The following is an 18,446-nucleotide window of genomic DNA, read 5'->3' on the forward strand; positions in this document are numbered from 1 at the left end:
TGGTCCAAAGGTCGTATGATTTATAATAATTTATTTTATGAGAGGCACAAGGGGGCGTATGATTGTCGCATTATGCATACGACTCTTACATTGAAAATTACGACTTGTATGAAACAAGACAAATTAAAAAAAAAATCCATACCATCAGATTCTTTATCAGAATAGCTAATAGACTTCAGCCATTCCTAGAAGGCTAGGAAAAGTTAATTCTATAAAGAATTCTACTATGAAACTTCAAAAAACCAAAAAACACCTGGGTTAAATTTCATGGATTTTACCGCCGAGTCTTTTATAGGGCCAATAGAGAGGTATAAGTCCATTTAAACCCTATTAAAGGAGCTTTGGAAAAATAGACACATAATTTTTCTGCAAATTCTTTTTTGCGGTCCAATAGGGGCTTGCCATGTTCTCTTTAATTGATTAATGTCAATTTTTTTATTTAAAACATTTTCTAAAAAAAAAAAAACAAAAAATTTGCTTTGGAGCCTTGTCACGAAAAATCGTTTGGAGAGGGTCAATAGAGAGCCATAAAAGCAGATTTCAAAGAATTCTCAGATGGTCAATACATGCTCACAAATTTATGATATTTCTCAGGCCAAACGATGACCACTTTAAGGGACATTTGGCGTATTTTCTCCTGAATTGTTTGGAAGCTTCATAGGTCCTCACAGGTCCAAGTAAGGAAACTTTGGATATTTTTAACCGGTTTCACAGAGTTCTTAGTGGTGTAGAGACTTGGACTTCTTGAATACCTTTTTTTAGATAATAAAAGGCATATAGACCCGTTCTATTCAATAAATACTGAAAAGGATTTTTTTTACTAAAAAAATGAATTTTTAAAAGCTTCTTCGAAGTCCATGGGAGGATAGCATGGGAGCTTATTAACGCGAGGTTTTCAAATTTCTTGAGGGGCCGTTAAAGTGTCATAAACATGAATTTTTAAAGGCTTGTGGAGAATTATTTTAAACCGGTTTTACAGAATCCTTAGGGGTTTAGAAACGTGAACTGTGTGAATATCTTTTTTTTTGTTTTTTTTTTTGTTTTTTTTTTTGGGATTATTGAATGCACTTGGACCCTGTTTTTAAAAAATCTTGAAAATACTTTTTTTTTTTAAAAATTGAATGACTTCTTCTTCAGGCCATGTTGCTCAACAAACCTGAACCTTTTGAAAGCCAATAGGGCGGGATTTTAACATGAGATTTTTCCATATTCCTTAAAAGACCATTGTAGGTTAATAAACGTAAATTTTTAAGTACTTCAGGATCAGGACTGGAGGATCGCCGGAGGCCAGTAAAGGTGGGGTTTCTCAAAGACTTTTCAGACCATTGCTGGAGGCCTAAAATCATAGATTTTTTGAACAATTTTTGGCAAAAATATTTGAGACCTTCGAATGTGGATTTTTGAAGAGTCTTTGGAGGAGGTTAATTACGTTCTAGAGAACCATAGGAGGGATATAAAAATGGCTCTTTTACGATTTTTCGCAGGGTCAGTAAAGTCCCCTAAACATGTTTTTTTTTTTTAAATCGCTAAAGAGAGATTCTGGAGACTTAATGTGGATTTTTTCATAGGCTTCTCTGAGGTTCAAGCGTGGCCCATAATTGTTGATTTTGATGACGGTTCGTCTATAAGACTAGGAGGTCTATAAGACTAGGAGGTCTACAAACGTGGATTTTTGACAATATTTTTGTAAAGAAGTTATAGGCCTACAAATCAGGAAATAAAAGAAAATAACATAAGGACAGGGATCTCAAAATCGATTTTTAAGACTTTATAGCAGTCATTTGTTGTAAGGGCCATTTGGATTTGGATTTTTTTATTAGACGTGGATTTGGCGGGTCATTGAAGACCTTCTCGAAGCTGTGCTTCTCAGACTTATAGGGGACCCATGTTTTTGAGCCTAAAGACACTTGAGAACCTCATTAATATGATATTTCAGGTCTTTAAAATAAATTTTAAAGCGGGGGTCTTAAGGACATCTTGGAAAGGGTATTGTTTTTTTAAAGGAAACATTGGATCCCTTTTGGAGACCCATAAACGTGGAGTTCTAAAATAGTTTGGCAAACATTGATGCTCTTTAAATTAGATATTTGAGGCCTCTTTAAAGGGTAATATGAAGTTGCTTAAGGGTTTCTTAAAGTGGAATTTCAAGAATCGGTAGAGGAACACTTTTGGTTCGCATAGGGAGGAACATTCGGAGCCCAGAAATTTAAAATTTCAAGATTTCGACTGTCAAACGTTTTTTTGGGGGATATTGGGAACCTTTAAATTTTTACTTTGTCATTACTTTTTAAAGGTCATTTCAGGTTTATTAAGCTCGAGCTGTTCGGGGGGTAGTAAAATTTTTTTTTGTCAGAAAATGTCCGAATGGAAATTTGGGGTTTAAAAACGCGGATTTTGTTTAAGATTTATTTAAGAACTCTTCCAGGGCTACCTGGGGACTGTTATAGCGAATTTTTTAAATATTCTTGTTTGTGAAGCAGTATGGATCTGCATATTCTTCGTGCATTTTAGGATATTAAATGTCTAAAAATATGAATTGAAAAAAAAAATAAGAACCGCTGAACGCTAAGAAAATCCGACAGAGAATTTAAAATAAGGTTTGTCGAAAGGGTTTTCGTCAGTTCTTATTGATATATTATATCACTGATGATCACCAATTAAAGATTTTATCCAGGCTTATAATTTTTGGTAGTTTTTCCCAGGTCCACTACGGCCGATCATGACCTTTTTTAGCTCTAGATTGAAGCACTTAATATTTTTTAATGGATTGACAGTCTATGCTTTATTTTATTTTCTAAGGTTTCCATAGACCTGGTTCAAGTTCCATGATTATGAACCTTTCTTTTTTACCTCGAAGTAACTCTTGAGCAACAGAGGCTACTATAGTTTTTTTCCAATAATTTTTAACTACTTTGTTTTTCTTTTTTGTTCACATAAAATGTTAACGACATTTTCTAATACGCGTTGGCTGCCTATGACGTTCCCTGCAATTAATGGCCAATTGCAAACAACTGCCTGCCAAAATAGAAAAATTGGCCAACTGACTGACTGCCAATTACTGCCAATATATCTTTAATGACTGGCTAGAAAAACACACACATTAAAATGCAATACCAAATCAAGGCATAACAGGTTTCCAATTTTTTTGTAGATGTTCTAAAAAAAAAATCTCAACGACAACAACAGCAACAACAACAAAAAATCGTAGTGAATAATCACTTAACAACGACAATCGGGGCAAAACAAACAGGGTTAACTGCATCTCTGCAGCCATCATGAACAGACAAGCCAGAATGGCAGCCTGGCTGCTGGTTCTGCTGTTTCTGTTAGCTGCCATGCTCAAGTTGTTAACAAATTATTGTTGTTGGGTTTTTTCCTCTCAACTCGGGGCACTCAATCTAAAAATGGCCTATAGACCTTGACTTGGTTTTCTCAGGCAAAGCAACTCAACAAACCGAACGACAAATATGTGTATAGTATTTTTTTAGAATAATTGTTTTTTTTTTGTTGTTGTTGTAATTTTTTTTCTTCATCTCAATTACCCAGATTAGTGGCAATTGATTTTGTTAAATGGGGGCCGCCTTTGGGCAAATTAAAAAAAAAAAACAGCAGCTCAATCTATTCATTTACTTTTCCACTTTGCAAAAGCGTTATTCTATTGGCACAAAGTGCTTGGGAATAGAATAGAAAAAAAAAAAACAATAACCAATTATTTGCTCAAATTGTTGTGCAAACTTTGTGACCAACCCCTCCCTTTTGACCACCATCCGCCACCACCACCTGGCCATTGTTGTGTTGCTGAATTAATTTGTATTATTAACTAATTACATGACTGGAATTGTAATCCATTTAATCGCCGGCATATGATATGTTCTTAGAATAGCCTGTGCGATTTTTCTAGAGTGATTCATAAGATGAGGTAGGAAGGAGAGGGAAGGGCGTTTTGATATGTGAGTCGAAGAAGTATTGAAAAATTGGACATTTTTGTATATATAAAAGAGAAAATTCCAATTTGAAAAATTATGTAAAGATATATCAAAATTTGATATTCGGAAAGATAATGCGAATTATATAATATTTCGTATTTTTTAAAAAATTGGCACATTCAGAGATAAGCTATCATTCTTCAGCCCATCTTTCCTAGGCCCTCGAAGCGTATGAGTATGAGCATTAAGTATACGCCTTTCAAATGCAAATTATGCATATTTTCCGTTAGATTTTTAGAATTTGGCATGATTAGCTAGGGTATTTCCATTCTTCAGGATGTTACCCTTAGTATAGGTAGCGTATGAGTATGGACATTAAGTAGACGCCTTCCAAATTAATTTTCGACAAATTTTTCAGAAGATTTAGATGGACAAAAAAATCTTTACTCGGTCCAGAACTATTCGGCCATTATCTGAAAAAGTTTAAGTCGGTTTTGCCGACAAATGTATAACCTCAGCCAATGTTCGATTATTTTAATACATTTTGACTTGTGTTATGATTATTCAAATTTTTCACCCTCTATGGAGTAGGTGCCGAATAAATGGACCAATATTCTTCATTTCGTATCGGACCTAAATAAATATGATAGAAATAAATAATATATAAATACTGTGACGTGTTAGGTTTGGACTTTATCGACCAGGTTTGGACTATATGTGATAATTTTTATGGGCGATATGGGCAAAATAACAAGAAAATCTAAAATGTATATGCAATTTTATGCGGAATCATAAATTCCGTATTCATCTCAAATTTCCGGTTGAGAGAATTATTTTTAGATATAGCAATTTGTAAAGAATCGCTGACTTGTTTCACAGCTTATGACAGATAAGAGTATTCAAAATGTTGACCCTTTGTGGCTGAGGTACAAGAAGGGGTTCGCAGATATATAGCATATTCAGCTCTCTATCTTTGAGCGTTTTGTTCTTCGAAATCTTGAACCCTATGTGGGGGAGGTACCAAAAGTAATGGTCCGATCTCTTCCATGTTAATAACGGACCTTGTGTTGATACAAATATTGAGGTGTACCACTTCCGAATGTAAACGGATGTTGATTTGACGTTTTATGAGTTTCATGGATACTCAAAATTTTGACCAAAATTCTGACCGATATATCCCATCTTCACACTAGATCTTGGCCTAATAAAAATATTTTGATGTGTGTAATTTAAAGAGAACCGAATACTTTTTTCGGATTTTATGATCGTTTTGTTTATTCCAATATTTGACCGAACTCGACCTAAGTCTAATAATAACATTGCGATGTACCAAGTTTAGACCAAATCAAATACTTCTTTCGAAAGTTATCGTGCGCACCAGCCAGAGAGACGGACGGACGGACATCTCTTCACGACTCCAAATGTCCTGAAATGGATATACCACTCTTATTTCAATGAGGCACGTTTTGGCCTATGAAACCGATGGACCTTTATCTCCAAATGTCTAAATTTAGTCCAAAGAGACTTAGGGTATAAAAATCTTATTTCGATGAGGTACGTTTTGGCCTATGGAACCCATGGAACTTTATCTTCAAATGTCTAAATTTTTGTCCAAATTTATTCTGTTTTTTTTTTAAGACTTTATTCTCTTTTTTAAGACTTTTGACATGAATTATAGGGGTATAACTCCGAAATATTCTACGGTTTTGTCAACTTCTAATGATAAGAATAAGCAGCTGTGAACAAGATTTGCAGGCTTACAGCTTCGAAATGTAGAAACAAAATTATTTCAAGGTACCCACCTAACCTAATTTTTTTCTGCGACAAAAATATCCATAAATCTCTTAAAAGTCCTTGTAACTAAGAAAATTTGAACAGGTCCTAATTTCTGGAACCTATATCTACAAAATTTCTTACCTTCGTTCCAGAATTTTCTTTCTTTTCCGGACAAATTTTCTGAAGAGTTTAATCTGTTTGTTGCGTTTCCCTATTTTGGCTTTGTTTTATGCCAATTTTAAGCAAACATAGCAACTCCTACTTAAGCCATAAAGCTTGTTGCTTCGCGTCATCTACCTTGTTGTTTTTTCCTCTACACTCTCGTCGTTGTTGTTTCTGTTTACTTTCCTATCTTTTAAATATGAATAGAATTATCGTTGATTTGCATAAAAACAGTAAATGATAAAAACAAACATTTTTGTGTGAGATTTTATGGCTTTGATGATAATGACGATGATGATGATGTTGTTGTTAGAGGAGATGGTGATGATGAGCAGTAGCAGTATCAAGTTGTTATTTTTAGTGTTTTTGTTGTTGTTTTTTTTTTCCAACTGATGAATGAATAAAGTTAACTGTGTTAAATAACAACATTCAAGTCTGCACTGACCTATCTCAAGTATATATTTTTGTGTTTAACATTGTTTTTATAATTTTTAATAAGAGGGGGAGATAAAGAGGAATGGGGGAGAGAAACAAATATACCAAACTTCTCATCGAGTTTTTTCTTTCTATTAAAATATTCATTTATTTTTTTTATTTAATCTATGGGGGAGCCTAGTTTTTCCTGTGGGAAAAAATAAGGCAGAGGGGTTCAACATAACCACAAATATTTGTAGTATTTTCTCCGAAAAAAAAAATCAGGGATCAAATTCATTAGATATGGCAAAAATGTCGCTCGAAATGAATTTCAGATAAATTTTTCTTTTGACTGTAGCTTTTAATGACCTAAGGATTTGGCATTGAAAATTGGAAGTATGCGACGCGTTTCGGCGCTGGTTAAGCGGTCATTTTGATTAATATTGACCATTTGGTGCACAATTAAAGATGAAGTTATATATGGGACCTATATCCAAGTCTGAACCGATCTCGATAAAATTTGTGAAAGGTATTTCCGAGCTCTATAAGATATCTGGTGCCAAATATCATTGTTGCAGGGTACATATTACGAAAGTGAGGGACTTAACCAACAAATCGGATGGAAGATTTATATACATTGAAGATATAGCGATATCTGAGTCGATTTTTGAGGTATTTGCTACCAGGATGAATTCCGTCGGATGTACCAAAATTCAAGTCATTCCACTGATTTTGGCCATTTTGGTGCACAATAAACCTCAAATCGGACGAAGCTATATTTGGGAGCTATATCCAAATCTGAACCGATTTTGTTAAAAGTTGAACCAGATATTTCTGGGCTATATCTGATATTTGGTACCAATATCTGTAGCTATATCAGAACCGATTTTCACCAAATTTGATGTATTTGCTTCTAGACTGAATTCGTTCGGATATACCAAAATTCAGGCCATATGGACTAATATTGGCCCTTAGGTGCACAATAAACCTAAAATCGGATTAGGGTATATATGGAAGCTATAGCTATATCTGAGCCGATTTTAATCAAATTTGAAGCATTTGCTTCTAGGCTGACTTCGGGCGGATGTACCAAAATTCAGGCCATTTGGGATGATAGGAGTCATTTTGTGCACAATAAACCTCAAATCGGACGAAGATATATATGGGAGCTATATCCAAATCTGAACTGATCTCGATAAAATTTGGCAAAGGTATTTCCGAGCTCTATAAGATATCTGGTGCCAAATATCATTGTTACAGGGTACATATTTCGAAAGTGAGGGACTTAAACACCAAATCGGATGAAAGACATGTATGGGAGCTATAGCTATATCTGAGTCGATTTTCATTAAATTTGAGGTATTTGCTTCCAGGCTGAATTAGCTTGGATGTGCCAAAATTCAGGTGATTTGGACTGATATTGGCCATTCGGTGCACAATAGACCTAAAATCGGATTAAGGTATATATGGAAGCTATAGCTATATCTGAGCCGATTTTCACCAAATTTGATATACTTGCTTCTACCCTGAATTCGATTGGATGTGCCAAAATTCAGGTCATTTGGACTGATAATGGCCATTTGGTGCACAATAAACCTCAAATCGGACGAAGATATATAATGGAGCTATATCCAAATCTGAATCCGATCTTCATAAAATTTAGCACAGGCATTTCTGAGCTGTATTTGATATATTTCCCCGAATATCATTGTTACAGAGTGTATATTACGGCTGCGGAGGACAAAAATATCAAATCGGAAGGAAAATATATGTGGGAGCTATAGCTATATCTGAACCGATTTCGATTAAAATTTGGCATACTTGTTTCTAGACTTAATTTGGTCGTGTATGCAAAATTCCATACTATTTGGGCGGATATTCGGCGTTTGGTGCACAATAAACCTCAAATCGGACGAAGTTATATATGGGAGCCACATCCAAATCTGAACCGATTTTGATAAATTTTTGGAATGGTATTTCTGAGCTGTATTTGAAATATTTTCCCAAATATCGTTGTTATAGAGTGCATATTACGGCTGCGGGGGAAAAAATTATAAAATCGGAAGAACAATATATATGGGAGCTATAGCTATATCTGAACCGATTTCCATCAAATTTGGCATACTTGTTTCTATGCTCAATTTGGTGGTAAGTGCCCAATTCCATCCCATTTGGGCTAATATTACACGTTAAGTGCACATTAAAAGGCAAATCGGATGAAGATATAAATGGAAGCTATATCTCAATTTACAACGATTATCTCCAATTTCAATAGGTTTCGTCCTTGGGCCATAGAAATGTTTTTTGGAAAATTTAATCTGGATCCGGCAATAAATGCGACTTGTACTTTGCTTAGAATAATTCATGGAAGGATTGACGGATGGCATGATATAAATAAAAAGACTCAGAATGAGGATCCTCAAAAGTAACTATGAGCCTATCTCATTTCGATCGATTTTTTTTCAATATCGAAAGAGAGAATTTGGATCCTGATTTTTTTAGAGCAAAAAACGTTTGTTTGTTTTGAACCCCTCACCTTATTTTTTCTAACACGCCTTTGCCACTTCTCCCTTAGTTTTTTTTCAATTTTTCCGTTCCCCCCTCCCTCTCTGCGTTTTATTATAATTTTTTCCAATTCTATGCAAATCATTTTTCAAGTAAAAGTTACATTTTCAAAGTGTTTCTAGCTCCCTTCCCTGCTCATAAAATCTCATTTTGCATTCATCACTTGCCTCTTATCCCCCCCTCTCCCCATTCTTCTCCACTTCTCCCCACTCACCCTCCACCACTTAACTGAATTCTAATTTGTATCCAAATCAAATAAATTAAATCAACCATTGAAATGTAGAATTATAAGAAACTATCTATCAATGTAAGAGGGGCTGGGGAGGGGGAGAGGTGCCCCCAACGAATATACTTGAAAATTTATTCAAATAGAAGTGCTTATGAAGAAGCTGGTGATAATCCATTAGAGAGTGTTAACTAGAAACGAGAAGAAGGACTTGGACGCATTAGAGGTAGGTAGGGGGAGGGGTTACCCATTGAAATATTGCTGCTGGAATGAATTCCGAAAAGTTCAAGTGCCAGGAGAATTACTTTCAAGTAGCTTCTTGAGGTAGGGTGATGTTGTTGGAAGTGTGGCTAGGAGGCGAAGGATGATGAGATGATGGAGTAGTGAAATTTGCTTGTGATTCCATTGCTGGTGCTGGCTCTGTTATGTTTCCAATTTCCATAAATAATTGTGGCCATTTCCCCCCCTTCTTTACACCTTGTTGAGGGTACCCCCAACCCCAAGAACACCCCTGACAAATTTCTTGCCTTGCATTGTTTTTTTTTTCTTTTTTCATTGGTTGTTACTGTTGATGATGATGCAGATGATGATGCCGATGATGATGATTGTCTATTGTTCTCCTTCTTCTGTTCTGTCACTTCTTATCCTGAAGTTATCCGACCTCTTTCTAATTTTGTATTTTTGTTTGGTGTTTTCTTCTTTAATTTTAGTTAAAGAAATTACCAATGGACGTTCACCTTTGCTTCAGGAGCCACTCTATGGAACTCGAGCTCAGCAGTACAGTAAGTAGATGACGTAGCTAAATCAGAAACAAACAAACAAGCGAGACACATACACACAAAATTTTAATATTAAATCATGTTAGATGGTACTGTTGTTGTTGTTGTTCATGTTGTTGTTGTTGTCAAGACCCCAAGAATAGCATAGACTTCCTGCTTGAGAAAGCGAACCTGCCACTAATCCCCCTGGGGGCGACCTGGGTATAATAAGTTTAGTTTAGTTTTTAAGCAAAAGCCGGGAAGCAGAAGCTCTTTCAGTTCTGTTGCTGGCCCTCCTTGAAGCTAGTTGAAAAGTTTTGAGAAACTTTCCGAATGTATTTTTTGGGTTATGGTGGGGGGAGGAGGGAGAGTATGGCAGTGAGAAACCCAGCACTCACTTGGCCTTGCACTGCAGTCATAATTTGCTAATAAATGCAGTCATGGAAGAGTGTTTGGGTGTATGTGTGTGTATTCTTTGCTAACTTTGGCTATCATAACTAATTACAGGTAATACTGCAGCAGAGAGCCAAAACTTTGCAGGAAACCACTGCCAGCCAACGTAGCATTAGCATCTCCCTACCCAAGACATTATTACCTCCACTTTCCAGCCAAAGACACAAATTATTGCAGACATCCACCACCACAACCCCCACCCTTAGCTACACATATATATGCAGATATTCATTCATTCATTAGTTAGTCAGGCAGGCAGCCAGTCAGTCTTCTATGCGAAAGAGATTTTTGCCCAAATTATCTAAAGCAATTTAGAAGTTTTACTGGAAACCTATGCCAGCACTTGGCCAAGATCTTGGTGAGCTTTGTAGCATGTGAGGAGGGGTGGGGAGGAGAGGCGAGGGAAGAGGGGAAGCATTTGTGGGAAAACTTTTCACTATTTTGCCAAAATTTTTGGAGAATTAAAGACATGACTTTCAAGTCTGGAGTAGAACTTTTGCAAATAAAACAGGTAAAATGGGGAGCTAGGATTTTGACAGGGATTCAAATATTCTCTGAATTGAAAAGAAAAATTAGGGTAATTTCCTCCTCCTGATTCAAATATTTTATCATTTTTATAACAGTTCGGAAATTCTGGAACAAGGAAATATCAGAGTAATAGTTTCAAAAGGTACTTAGCGATGGGAAAACGGAACTAGTTTTTTACAGCTTCCAGCAAAATATTACTTTTGTGGCCCAATTGTCTAGGATTTTGCAAGGATTCAAATATTTTCTCAATTGAAAAAAATATATATAGAAAAATTCAAGACTGAAATCTTTCTCATCTTTATGGAAGTTCGGAATTTTTCAAACAAGGAAATATCGGAGTTATAGTTTCAAAGGATATTCAACGATGGGAAAATCGAACTAATTTTCTACAGCTTCTATCAAATATTACTTTTGGGGTCGAATTTTCAAAATCAAAAAGAAGGAAGTTGGTCATTTTTAGAACTCGTTTCAGGTGCTGATTTATAATTTCCTTAAAAAACAAAACAAAATTTGTGGTTTTTTTGCCATATGGAATCAGCAACTCATAGTAACAACAAAGTTCTTTCCTGCGTATAACTAATATTAATTTCTGGAGCCTCGGAGGCGTATGATTGTTATATTAAGTATGCGCCAGAGAGATTTCCTTTTATAATCCTTTCTAATTTAATTTTTTTCTCTACGTTTCTTTCCTCCTTCATTCTCTAGAAAGAAATGTGCATCTACAGGGTGAGATAAAAAAACTGCAGTAAAGTCAAACTCCATAATTTTTACATTTTTTTTTTTTAAATTTTATTGAATGAAAGCAAAAAATAGCATCAAATTTTAGAATAAGTTTAGATTTGTTAGAATTGGTTGCCTTTGGCACGAATAATGACCTTCAAACGGCCAATAAAACCCACACACGCTGCCCGAAATGTTGGTATTTTGGACTACTTCCGGCGAAGCGCTTGCCTGAGGTGATCGACACTTCGGTATTTTTTAGTTTTTTTTTCAAAATACTTTTCATCGCCAGAAACTTTGGTCCAAGTTTTTTCTATAGAAAAAATTCGCCAGGACCTCTGGTCCAAGTTTTTTCTATAGAAAAAAATTCGCCAGGACCTCTGGTCCATGTTTTTTCTATAGAAAAAAATTCGCCAGGACCTCTGGTCCAAGTTTTTTCTATAGAAAAAAATTCGCCAGGACCTCTGGTCCAAGTTTTTTCTATAGAAAAAAATTCGCCAGGACCTCTGGTCCAAGTTTTTTCTATAGAAAAAAATTCGCCAGGACCTCTGGTCCAAGTTTTTTCTATAGAAAAAAATTCGCCAGGACCTCTGGTCCAAGTTTTTTCTATAGAAAAAAAATCGCCAGGACCTCTGGTCCAAGTTTTTTCTATAGAAAAAAATTCGCCAGGAACTCTGGTCCAAGTTTTTTCTATAGAAAAAAATTCGCCAGGACCTCTGGTCCAAGTTTTTTCTATAGAAAAAAATTTGCCAGGACCTCTGGTCCAAGTTTTTTCTATAGAAAAATATTTGCCAGGACCTCTGGTCCAAGTTTTTTCTATAAAAAAAAATTCGCCAGGACCTCTGGTCCAAGTTTTTCCTATAGAAAAAAATTCGCCAGGACCTCTTGTCCAAGTTTTTCTTATAGAAAAACTGTACTCTGTGGAAAACCAAATCCTTTTTCTCGTAGCCAATTAATTTTCCTTACAACCAAATCTCTCCTGCCTTCCATTCACATCCTTAAAAGACCTTTTCCTACTGCTTTTCATTAAGAACTCCTCAACGAAAAACAAAACAACTACCTTTTAATCTCTGGGAAGTCTAAAGTCTTTTCGGCTAAGCCTATTAGCCATTGATGTTGTTGTAGTTGCTGCGGCTGTTGTTGTTTAGCTATTCTCCGAAGCAATGACAAGAAATGGGTTATGTAAAAGCAATTACGGAATTTATTTCCGTAAAACACTTGACCCACTTTAGAGCGAATGCCTAAAACGTAGCTGAAGCAGAGGCAACGGCAGCATAGAAAATAAAATTCCAAAATACAAGGCAACCTGGCGACAAAACCAGCAGCAACAACAACAGCAATAAAATACATATGTATGTATGCAAACACTTATTCTTTACCTCCCTTGCTCCTAAGCACCCTTCCTCGCCACCCGAAAAGAGTTGACAACATTTCTAATGAAATTGTTGTTTAACTGCTGCTGCTGCTAAAGTTGTTGCTGTTGTTTCGTTGGTACATTCTTGCGCAAATATTTAGCATTGACAACCTAAATACGTCATTACTAAAAGGGGCGAGAGGCGAAGCCAGTTTTCTTTCCTAATTGTAGGTGTATTTGTGTGTTCTGCATTGACTACATGAGAGAATGGGTGAATGAAAGTTTTGCCACTAAAATATGTCGGGGTATGTGTGAGAAAATCTTAAGTATGTTAGCCTCATGTATGTCGGTGCTGGTGGTGGTGGTGTTGGTGAATCACCGATTGTGTGACAAAGTTATTTGTCCCAAGAAGAGGGATGGAGAAGGTGTAGAAGGATTGGATTATGTGAAATTCGTTTACTTAATTCCTTTGGAAACATATAAACAAGGACCTACTCTTTCAAGCGTTCGAGGGAAACAGGAAGTTCGGCTTTTTAAGCAGCCATATAAAATTCACAACTTTTAATTTGAAGAGCTAATATTTTTGCTCATAAGCCACCAGCATCGACGCCAATCACTTTGCCATGAGATGGCTGAAGGACTTTTTGGGTTGAAGTGCCTATCCTAAAGTGTTAATTAAAATGTGAACAATTTTGTTTTGGGTGTCGAGAGAGGTGCGGAGAAGAGGGGTGGAGAAAAATTCCGTTATAAATAGAAAATTATGAAAATCGTTTAAATATTTAGCACAAGCTTAGAAGAGCAATACCTGAACCGTAAAAAAGAGAAATAATAATATTATTAACTGTACGTATATTTAACATATTAATCATACGCCCCCAATCCAATATTAATAACAATTATACGCCCGGATTTTTTTCAATTTGGTAATAAAGAAAATTCATAAATTGTGTGGATCTCTCCTTCTCTGGTCTATGGTTTCTCTGTAGAAACAAATCTGAAATCGAAGGGTTTTTCAAAAAAAAAAAAAAATAAAAAATTAAAAAAAATAAAAAAAAATGGAGCCTCGCATTCAAGCTTTTTTTTTTTATAGAAAAAAATTTGCAGGACCTCACATTAACATTTTGTCTATGGAAAAATCGCAGCACCTTATTTTTGTATTCAAGAAACCTTCGAGTCAAAACTTGTAATAGCCCAAGTTTTTTCTATAGAAAGAAAATTCGCCAGGACCTCTGGGTCCAAGTTTTTTCTATAGAAAAAAAATTCGGCAGGACCTCTGGTCCAAGTTTTTTCTATAGAAAAAAATTCGCCAGGACCTCAGGTCCCAGTTTTTTTCTATAGAAAAAAATTCGCCAGGACCTCAGGTCCCAGTTTTTTTCTATAGAAAAAAATTCGCCAGGACCTCAGGTCCCAGTTTTTTTCTATAGAAAAAAATTCGCCAGGACCTCAGGTCCAAGTTTTTTTCTATAGAAAAAAATTCGCCAGGACCTCAGGTCCCAGTTTTTTTCTATAGAAAAAAATTCGCCAGGACCTCAGGCCCCGGTTTTTTTTTTATAGAAAAAAATTCGCCAGGACCTCAGGTCCCAGTTTTTTTCTATAGAAAAAAATTCGCCAGGACCTCAGGTCCCAGTTTTTTTCTATAGAAAAAAATTCGCCAGGACCTCAGGTCCCAGTTTTTTTCTATAGAAAAAAATTCGCCAGGACCTCAGGTCCCAGTTTTTTTCTATAGAAAAAAATTCGCCAGGACCTCAGGTCCCAGTTTTTTTCTATAGAAAAAAATTCGCCAGGACCTCAGGTCCCAGTTTTTTTCTATAGAAAAAAATTCGCCAGGACCTCAGGTCCCAGTTTTTTTCTATAGAAAAAAATTCGCCAGGACCTTTGGTCCAAGTTTTTTCTATAGAAAAAAATTCGCCAGGACCTTTGGTCCAAGTTTTTTCTATAGAAAAAAATTCGCCAGGACCTTTGGTCCAAGTTTTTTCTATAGAAAAAAATTCGCCAGGACCTTTGGTCCAAGTTTTTTCTATAGAAAAAAATTCGCCAGGACCTTTGGTCCAAGTTTTTTCTATAGAAAAAAATTCGCCAGGACCTTTGGTCCAAGTTTTTTCTATAGAAAAAAATTCGCCAGGACCTTTGGTCCAAGTTTTTTCTATAGAAAAAAATTCGCCAGGACCTTTGGTCCAAGATTTTCTATAGAAAAAAATTCGCCAGGACATTTGGTCCAAGTTTTTTCTATAGAAAAAAATTCGCCAGGACCTTTGGTCCAAGTTTTTTCTATAGAAAAAAATTCACTAGGACCTCAGGTCCAAGTTTTTTCTATAGAAAAAAATTCACCAGGACCTCAGGTCCAAGTTTTTTTCTATAGAAAAAAAATTCTATAGAAAAAATTCGCCAGGACCACTGGTCCCAGTTTTTTCTATAGAAAAAAATTCGCCAGGACCTCGGGTCCCAGTTTTTTTCTATAGAAAAAAATTCGCCAGGACCTCGGGTCCCAGTTTTTTTCTATAGAAAAAAATTCGCCAGGACCTCGGGTCCCAGTTTTTTTCTATAGAAAAAAATTCGCCAGGACCTCGGGTCCCAGTTTTTTTCTATAGAAAAAAATTCGCCAGGACCTCGGGTCCCAGTTTTTTTTCTATAGAAAAAAATTCGCCAGGACCTCGGGTCCCAGTTTTTTTCTATAGAAAAAAATTCGCCAGGACCTCAGGTCCAAGTTTTTTTTTTCTATAGAAAAAAATTCGCCAGGACCTCAGGTCCAAGTTTTTTTTTTCTATAGAAAAAAATTCGCCAGGACCTCAGGTCCAATTTTTTTTCTATAGAAAAAAATCGAGAGGACCTTAGATTCCAGTTTTTTTTTATAGAAAATAAATTCGCCAGGATGTCTGGTCCAAGTTTTTTCTATAGAAAAAAATCTAGAGATATCAATTCCAAGTTTTTTTCCTATAGAAAATATATTAGGAACTCTTTTTTGTGGTCATTAAAACCTTCAAGACAACAGCAGTAATATTTCCATTTCCATATTTTCTTTTTCTGTTTGAATTCGGAAGCGGAAACTGAGCAGAAAAGAAAATTTAAGAAAAACTAGAACAACAACTCTAACAAATATTGACAGCTCTGTGTTGGGGGTGGGAGGTTGTAACTGCTGTCCTGGCAACGTTACTGTCAAGAAACCAAACGTTGATTATTTTTCATTTCTTGTAGAACACCACCACCAACAACAACAACAAAGACATTAACAACAGCATTAGGCAACGACACATAACAGAGTCCATTTTCTTCCATGGTCTGTCGGTCGCTCTGTCTGTCCGTCCGTTCAGTTTACTTTTGCCAGTATTTGACTTTTGTAAAGTTTTAACTACTTTTGTGCAGTTAAAGAAAATAACGACAGGAAAAACTGGAAAAATGTAGAACAAGACCAGAATGACACCATGCCGTAGTTAGGCGGTGTTAAACCCAGAGCTGTAAAATATCCATTTCGGCGAAAGATGGAAATGGAGACAACTAGACCAGCCAATGACTGACTTAACTTTGTTTTTCGGAGATCGTCAGCGTGAATCTCTTGGCCTGAAAATGGCTTGGCTTAATGGTTGGTTGGATGGTTGGAAGGATGAAATGATGCTGCTGCCGCTCTTCGAAGACTAAAATGACTTTTTAAGTGCTTACTTCAAAGTTTTGTAGTTTGTTTACTTTTTGACCCCTCCTGCCCATTCTCCCATACAAGGTGTCACCAGAGCAGCCATCTCACCATCTAGCCCAGCTCAGCCCAAGCGACAACCAATTGCAGTAACATCTGCTGTTTTTTTTTTTTTTTGGCCTCGTACTTCTAAAGGTATCATCGAGCCGCCATGGCTAGCTGCTGAAAAGTAAATGGCGACGGTGTCATTGGTGACTGGCCAAAAAACGAAGTTCCATTGCATAATAATAAAGTAATAAAACTTTAACAAGGCATCAAGGCCTGCTACTGCTACTCGGCAATTTGAAATTTTCACTCAGACCATTCCTTATCAAAAAAATTCCGGTGGAGAGGAGGTGGAGAGAGAAGAAACCTGGCAAATTGTCTTGTTAAAATGTTAATGATAAGAAGTTGAAGGTAATGGCTTCCTTTTTTCCCTATCTGTACTATGATAGCCGAGGAGTTTTCCTGGTGTCCTTTGAGGTGAGGAGGAAAAGAGGCATTGAATTTGGCTACAGAAGAGAGCAAGAGATTGGAAGTCATCTAAAAACCGTCTAATTAGGAGTACTTTAAAGGCGATCAAAATAGGACTACAATTTAAGGACTTGTTGAAAAATGGAAGATACTTTAAGCGCGAGGCTTTAATTGAGTCCAAAGAAAAGGAAAATTAAAGGAAAAAATAAGGACATGTAATAACTCCTGGAGAATTTCACAGGATAACAGTTGCGATTTTTTTCTAATAAAAAAATCCTAGGAACTCAGTTTAAGTTATTTTCTTTGAAAAAAATAAAATCGCCAGGACTTTTTTATAGAAAAAAATCACCAGGACGTCCCAGGTGTCAGTTTTTTTTTTCATAAAAAAATCGCTAGGACTTCAGGTTCCAGTTTTTTTTCTATAGAAAACAACTCGCCAGTTCCTCTCAGGTCCCTGTTTTTTTCTATAGAAAAAAATTCACAGGCCGTCAGGACCAAGTTTTTTCTATAGAAAAAAATTCACAGGCCGTCAGGACCAAGTTTTTTCTATAGAAAAAAATTTACAGGCCGTCAGGACCAAGTTTTTTCTATAGAAAAAAATTCGCAGGCCGTCAGGACTAAGTTTTTTTATATAGAAAAAAATTCGCAGGCCGTCAGGACTAAGTTTTTTCTATAGAAAAAAATTCACAGGCCGTCAGGACAAAGTTTTTTCTATAGAAAAAAATTCACAGGCCGTCAGGACTAAGTTTTTTCTATAGAAAAAAATTCACAGGCCGTCAGGACTAAGTTTTTTCTATAGAAAAAAATTCACAGGCCGTCAGGACTAAGTTTTTTCTATAGAAAAAAATTCACAGGCCGTCAGGACTAAGTTTTTTCTATAGAAAAAAATTCACAGGCCGTCAGGACTAAGTTTTTTCTATAGAAAAAAATTCACAGGCCGTCAGGACTAAGTTTTTTCTATAGAAAAAAATTCACAGGCCGTCAGGACTAAGTTTTTTCTATAGAAAAAAATTCACAGGCCGTCAGGCCGCCAGAAACTCTTAGGCCCCAGTTTTTCTATTGAAAAAATTCGCCAGAACCTTTGAGGACCAAGTTTTTTTCTAAAAAAAAAAAAAATTACCCAGGACCTCAGGTCCAAGTTTTTTGCTGTGGAAAAGAAAAATCGTCAGGACCTCTGGTCAAAGAATTCACCAGTTACTTTCGGGACATTTTTTTTTTTTTTTTTGCTACAGAGAAAGAATTCGAAACCAAAATACCCAAACTTCAAACCCCTTTCAATTTATTTAAAAATTTCGCTCCTGCTTCCCAATTCAACTGTTGATTTCTTTTTCAGGAAAAAAAAGCGTAAAAAAGTTAAGTTTGGAAAACAAAAAATAAATTCAATTAAAACTTAGTTTCTGGTTAATTTTTAGCCACAGGCAATGGC

The 18,446-nt window shown here is 35.9% G+C and overlaps 1 protein-coding gene across 10 annotated transcripts in view; it reads left to right on the top strand.

Moving 5' to 3' along the window:
- LOC101888418 (heterogeneous nuclear ribonucleoprotein L) overlaps positions 1 to 18,446 on the top strand; it is a 263,137-nt gene that overhangs the window by 163,432 nt on the left and 81,259 nt on the right. For 7 of the 10 annotated variants that reach the window (XR_009343724.1, XM_059128975.1, XM_059128979.1 and 4 more), the window contains one exon: positions 9,780 to 9,851. The exons of the other annotated variants lie outside the window; for them this stretch is intronic. Coding sequence is in view for 5 of the 7 variants with exons in the window: in XM_059128975.1 (XP_058984958.1) it covers positions 9,780 to 9,851 (72 nt within the window). In the remaining 2 variants the exon portion in view is untranslated. The remainder of the gene's footprint in view (positions 1 to 9,779; positions 9,852 to 18,446) is intronic. 10 annotated transcript variants of the gene reach the window in all.

The sequence above is a fragment of the Musca domestica genome, unplaced genomic scaffold (genome assembly GCF_030504385.1).
Source record: "Musca domestica strain aabys unplaced genomic scaffold, Musca_domestica.polishedcontigs.V.1.1 58, whole genome shotgun sequence".
NCBI lineage: Eukaryota > Metazoa > Arthropoda > Insecta > Diptera > Muscidae > Musca > Musca domestica.